Source organism: Nicotiana attenuata, unplaced genomic scaffold, assembly GCF_001879085.1.
Source record: "Nicotiana attenuata strain UT unplaced genomic scaffold, NIATTr2, whole genome shotgun sequence".
Lineage (NCBI taxonomy): Eukaryota > Viridiplantae > Streptophyta > Magnoliopsida > Solanales > Solanaceae > Nicotiana > Nicotiana attenuata.
Genome location: NW_017670578.1, coordinates 514,119 through 521,062, shown reverse-complemented (window position 1 = coordinate 521,062; position 6,944 = coordinate 514,119). Strand labels below are relative to the sequence as shown.

At 38.7% G+C, this 6,944-nt stretch overlaps 1 protein-coding gene across 1 annotated transcript; it reads left to right on the top strand.

The window, feature by feature from the left end:
- The first annotated feature begins 1,421 nt into the window (after positions 1-1,421).
- Positions 1,422-3,784, top strand: LOC109241171. Its single transcript, XM_019407891.1, has 5 exons — positions 1,422-1,484; positions 1,793-2,740; positions 2,861-3,048; positions 3,224-3,506; positions 3,557-3,784. Exons 1-5 carry the CDS (start codon positions 1,422-1,424, stop codon positions 3,782-3,784), a joined length of 1,710 nt encoding a protein of 569 aa, XP_019263436.1.
- Positions 3,785-6,944: the final 3,160 nt, after the last annotated feature.

The following is a 6,944-nucleotide window of genomic DNA, read 5'->3' as shown; positions in this document are numbered from 1 at the left end:
ATAGGGTGTGTTATAGAAACTTGTATCAAATAACCACAATTATCCTTAGCCCCACGGTGGTCGCCAAACTGTTTACCCTCAAAATCGGATAACAATTGAATTTGTAAGTGGTTTTAAGGATACACGGATTAATTTGACACAAAGCAGTAAATTGGGTTAGATTAAACAAGTAAAAATTGAAAATAAATTCAAACCACGCGCGTAGGATAGTTTCGGCCTTAGTGAAATCTTCCCCTCGATCGGACACACTGTGACCAGCACTGATGAACAAGATAAGAGCTAATGACAGAGAAAAAATAATAATATATTGCCTTGGAATGAGTGTTACAACCTGTGTTATGAAACACCAGACCCCTTTTATATAGTAGGAGAGTGTCATTCTAGGTACAATTCTTATAAAAGGTAAAAATATTCTAATTAACTGACTGCCGATTTCCTATCGATACGTGAGGAGTGGGTGTTATGGTCCCGAACTCCTAATCGATAAGACCTCTACCTCGGTCTTGCCCCCTGTTATCATATCTCGAGCTTGGCTTATCATGTCGGAGACTGGGGTGTACTACGAGACCGGTTTTACCCGCATACAGTATGTTAAACAAGGTTCTATTGGAAACAAACCTCTCTACCTGTACAAAGTAAGGGTAAGGTTTGCATACGTACTACCCTCTACAGACCCCACTTGTGTGATTACATTGAGTATGTTATTGTTGTTGTACAATGCAAATGGTCCAAGAGTATAATTTACATGTGTTTCTCGTGGTAGATATGCTATATCATAAAGGTTATCTGCGCCTATAAGGAGCTGATATTAGAAGACTGAAATTACTTATTGTAACACAACAAAAGTATGCAGAATTCGTAATATATTTTGCACGTAATTGTTAAACTTTTTCACGTTATTTTTAAATAACGACTTCCTTTCTCATCCAAATTCATTTGTTCGCATTGTGGTAAGGTGGAGAATTTTCAAATAGTAATTTTTATGTGAGCACTAGGCAAACAACAATAACAACAACAAAAAAAGTTAGTGAAGCATTGTCGGTGGTAAAGGATATAGGTGTAGTTAGTAGTTAACCACTAGTTAGTTAAATTAACAACTATGGTTAGTTGTAATTAGTTATATAGCTGGGGACCACTAGTTGGTTAGAGGAGTTATAAACAGTGATTTCCTTTTTCACTGTCGAATCTTCTTCTTCTTTGAGTTGTATCGAAGAACAGAGTTGCTTTTGTTCTAAAAAATTCTCTCTCTAAATTTCTCTCTTTCTGATCCTTGAATTCGAGTTGCATGCCATTGATAAATTCATCATGGTATCAGAGCAGTATGAACGAGTGATTCTAGGAAATTTTTCGAGTAATTGAAGAGAAATTCGAGAGGATCTACTCAAATTCAGAAGTTTTAAACCCTAATTTTACATATTTCAATGGTAATTCCTGAAGATTCAACGATTAATGCGAATACTGGAGCTCGATCTGGAACTGGAGTGGTCGGAAGCTCAATTATACTAGATCATAATCATCCTCTCTATCTACATCCTTCAGACGGTCCCGGATCCATGTCGGTGGGATTAATTTTAACATGGATGGAAAATTATTCTCTTTGGAGTCGTACGATAAAAGTCGCGTTGCTAGGGAAGAACAAATTGTGCCTAGTTGACGGATCAACATCGAAGGAAGATTTTGGTGCAGAATTGGGAAGTCGGTGGGATCGATGCAATGCCATCGTCACCTCATGGCTTATGAGCAAGTAAGTAGAGAACTAGTCATAGGAGTGTTGTTTTCTTTTAATGCACAGAAGATATGGGCAGCTTTCAAGGAGAGATTTGACAAAGTGAATGGATCGAGATTGTACTACTTGCACAAGGAGATATTCACTCTAACACAGGGAATTTCATATGTTTCGACATATTTTACTAAATTGAAGGACCTTTGGGCAAAGTATGATTCAATACTGCCGCCTCCTTCATCTGCTACTGAATACATTGAGCAATTGGAATACCAGCGTCTGCTGCAATTTTTAATGGGATTAAATGATGGTTTTGAGCAAGCAAGGAGCCAAATCTTACTGATGCCAACACTGTCGTCTATAGATAAAGCCTATGCTATGGTAGTACAGGATGAAAGTAGTAAGATGATTGCTGGTAATGCCTATGGACAAGCAGGGCACACTGATCCTACAGCTCTTTTCACAGCTCGACCAAGAAGAAATTATAACTTAGAATGTGAATTTTGTCATTTGAAAGGTCATACTAAGATTGAATGTTATAAGCTAATGAAATGTGAGTTTTGTAATAAGACAGGACATCGCAAGGAGAATTGTTACAAAATTGTTGGATATCCAACTGACTTCAAGCAGAAGAAGAAAGCCAATGCAGTGATGGTTGACACAACTGGACAGCAGGACTTGAGAAGTCCACAAGCTACTTATCAACCAGGGAGCAGCGTTGAGACTGGTCAATTTTTCACCAAGGAGCAATATAATCAACTGTTACAATTGTTGAACAAGAACTCTATTGGAGAAGCAAGTGTCAACATGGCAGGTAAATGTTTCAGTGGTAATATATCACTCTGTGAAAACTTAGAGCTATGCAAATGGATAGTTGATACTGGTGCTACTAATCACATGACTGGTGATAAAAGTTTGCTAAAAAATGAAACTTCAGTAGGGAACTCAGGACAAGTTCAACTACCTACAGGAGATCAGCCACTATTTCTCATATGGGAGAGTGTCAACTCACAGGAGGTGATGTATTGAAGGATGTGTTATGTGTACCATCTTTCAAATTCAATCTTATGTTAGTCTCGAAAGTCAGAAGATCTTAAGTGTAGTGTTACCTTTTTTCCTCAATGCTGTGTGTTTCAGGACCTCTTGTCTGGGAGGGTGAAGGAGATTGGTAAAAGAGAGGAAGATCTATACATTCTGTCAGCTGCATTAGGGAAGAAAGTGAATAAAGCTTTTGCAGTAACTAATAAGGGAAGCATGGATATATGGCACAAAAGAACAGGACATGTACCAGTTCAAGTTCTCAGAAGAATTCCCAGTCTACAAGAGTATAGTAGTAATATACACAGTAGTACATTGTCTAAATGTGAGATTTGTCCCTTAGCTAGACAAACTAGAGTGCAATTTCCAACCAGTACTACCAGAAGTATATGCAATTTTGATTTGATACATATGGATGTATGGAATGAGATACTTTCTTACGTTAGTTGATGACTATACTAGGTGGGCTTGGGTGTTTCTCATGAGGCTTAAATCTGATGTTATTGTTTTGCTCAAGAATTTCATTGCTATGGTTAAGACACAGTTTGGCAAGAAGATCAAAGTTTTTAGGGCAGGCAATGGTGGTGAATTCTTCAATAGTGCTTGTGAAGATTTGTTTCAGTCACATGGAATTATTCATCAAAGTTCCTGTCCTTATACTCCTCAGCAGAATAGAGTTGTGGAAAGGAGACACAGGCACATACTTGAAACTGCTCGAGCAATTAGATTTCAAGGACATTTACATGTCAGATATTGGGGACACTGTATTGACTCTGTTGTCTATATTATCAACAGATTCCTTCATCTATTCTGGGATATAAATCACCCTATGAACTGCTTTTTTGTAAGCCACCTTTACTAACACATCTGAAAGTTATTGGCTGCCTGTGCTTTGCTACTAACCTAATAAACAGTGACAAGTTTGCACCTAGAGCTGTGAGGTCAGTTTTATTGGGCTATGCTGCACATCAAAAGGGGTACAGATTGCTGGATTTGGAGAATAAAGTGTTTTTTATCAGTTGAGATGTGGTATTCTGTGAAGGTATGTTCCCTTTTCATGCAGCTGAAAGCACATCAAAATCATTCTTTTAGATATGTGTCTAGTGCCTAGGCAGGATTTCAGTGAAGAACCAATGGTTGTGGACAGTTCTGCTACTGATGATTCTCATGCCACACCTAGTGTTCCATGCTCATCAGCTATGATTCCTGTTCCTTTAACTGAACAGGACAGTCCCTCTACTATTGTTCATAGCAATGCTGAAGTTCAAACTACTCCTCCTGAAGCTCCAATTGTTTCTTCTAATGTTTCTATTGGTGTGGGAACAAGAAAATCATCTAGAGTATCTAAGCCTTCTATATGGCTTAAGGACTATGTAGACCTGGCAAGTTAGGTTCTGTGAATTGTTGCAAATATCCTATCTCAGAAGTTATTGGATATGAGGTGATCTCTTCAAAGTATCAAAGTTACTTGGCTAGCTTCTCTGTTGAGGTGGAACCTACAACATATCCAGAGGCAATCAAGGATAAAAGGTGGGTAGAAGCAATGCAAGCAGAAACTAAAGCCATAGAGGATAATAAAACTTGGGAGTTGGTTACTTTGCCACAAGGACAGAAGGCTATAGGGTGAAAATGGGTCTATAAGATCAAATATAAGGCAACAGGAGAGGTAGAAAGATTCAAGGCTCGTCTAGTAGCAAAAGGGTATAATCAGAGGGAAGGACTGGATTACCAAAAAACATTTTCACCTGTAGTGAAAATGGTCACTATTAGGAGTGTGCTGGCTCTTGCAGCATCAAGGCACTGGTTCATCCATCAAATGGATGTCTATAATGCCTTCTTGCAAGGTGATCTCACTGAAGAAGTATATATGACTATTCCTCAAGGTTTCCATGGTTCAACCGACAAATCTACAGTTTGTAAATTGATTAAGTCCCTTTATGGACTCAAGCAAGCATTTAGGCAATGGAATATCAAGTTAACTTCAGCCCTAAGGGATGCTGGTTTTCAACAAAGTCACCTGGATTACTCTCTTTTCATCAGAAAGACAGCAGCTCACATAGTTATTGTTTTGGTCTATTTTGATGACCTACTTATTACTGGGGATGATCCTGCATTGCTTCAACAAACTAAGGATGAACTACAATCTTCATTCAAGATCAAGGACCTAGGAGAGCTTAAATATTTCCTAGGCCTAGAATTAGCCAGAAATGGTAATGGAATATTGATGCACCAATGTAAATATGCACTGGAGCTTATTTCTGAGTTGGGACTCTCAGGTGCAAAACCTGTGGGATGCCCTATAGAACCTAATCTAAAACTTACCACTTCGGAATTTGACAACCATATAGGATCATCTGATGATGTACTGTTAACTGATCCTGGACCTTATCAAAGGTTGTTAGGTAAGTTGCTCTATTTGACCATCATAAGGCCTGACATTTCCTTTGCTGTCCAGAGTCTCAGTCAATTCATGCACAGTCCTAAAGCATCCCATATGGAAGCAGCACTTAAAGTGGTGAGGTACATTAAAACTAGTCCAGGACTGGGAGTTTTTCTGGGTGCCAATTGTTCAGAGTCATTATCAGCATACTGTGATGCTGATTGGGCTGCATGCCCCAATACACGCAAATCAGTTACTAGCTATTTTGTCAAACTTGGTAATTCCCTTATTTCTTGGAAGTCAAAGAGACAAACTACCATATCTAGGAGTTCAGCTGAGGCTGAATATCGCAGCCTTGCTTCTACTGTTGCTGAAATTATATGGGTACTTGGCTTACTCAAAAGAACTGGGACTCGAGCACCAGTCTCCTGTATCAGTTTATTGTGATAGCAAATCAGCTCTTGCAATTGCTGCCAATCCAGTTTACCATGAGTGCACGAAGCATATCGATATTGATTGCCACTTCATCCGTGAAAAGATTCAACAAGGCCTTATTACTACTCACTATTGTGCTACACAAGAACAAGCAGTTGATCTCCTCACCAAAGGCCTTAGTCGACCACAGCATACATATTTGATGTCCAAGCTAGGACTTTTGAACATTTTTCCCAGTCCTAGCTTGAGGGGGGGGGGGGGTGTAAAGGATATAGGTGTAGTTAGTACTTAACCATTAGTTAGTTAAATTAATAACTATGGTTAGTTGTAATTAGTTGTATAGCTGGGAACCACTAGTTGGTTAGAGGAGTTATAAACAGTGGTTTCCTTTTTCACTGTTGAGTCTTCTTCTTCTCTGAGTTGTATCGAAGAACAGAGTTGCTTTTATTCTCAAAAATTCTCTCTCTAAATTTCTCTCTTTCTGATCCTTGAATTCGAGTTGCATGCCATTGATAAATTCATCAGGTGGAGGATAGTGTACGTAGACCTTACCCCTACTATGGGAAGACATAGTGATTGTTTCCGTTAAACCATCGCTCAAGAAAAGATGATAAAAACAATGGCAACAAGCAATAACAACATCAAGATACTAAAAAAATCGAAGTGGAAGATAAAAGGAAACAATGGCGGATCTACATTAGGTCATATGGTTGCTTAAGCACCCAGTGCTTTTGAAAAAAACCCTACTACTTATATAGAAAAATTAGTAATTTATATAAATATAATAACAAAGCACTCAGACTAAGTATCAATTTTCAAATTAAGAATGGTTGAGCACTTTTAAAAATCCTGAATCAGCCGGTGAAAGGAAAACAACAGGTAATAATAGCTCTTTCTCATTTTGACTAAATTATAATAGTTTTCTTGGGGATGTGGCCTCACTGGCAGCATCATTGTCATACTTATCTATGACAACCTCGTTTGTTTGTACCTTCAATTCTGCTTGTGATGGATCCCTTCGCGCGGGAACATCATGACCCTTCTCAAAAGCCTCCCGCACATGAATATTAAGCCGTTTAAACTCCAACGCTTGACCACTAATTTCGCTTTGATTTTTAACTGCATACATGTCAAGAAGAGGATCTTCACGCATGGACCGCGATTTAAGATCATAGTATGCTGTATCCTCCCGAATTCGTAACTTCCTAATTGTCCCTCTGCTACCACCACCACCACCAGTACTCGTTTGCACATGTTTCACCATTTTTGCAAAATCCATCTGTATATGTTTACTTTCGTCTACCTTCAAAGCATTCTCACAATTTTCTACCTCTGCCTGTGCAATCCCAGGCTTTCTTGCTGAAGTAG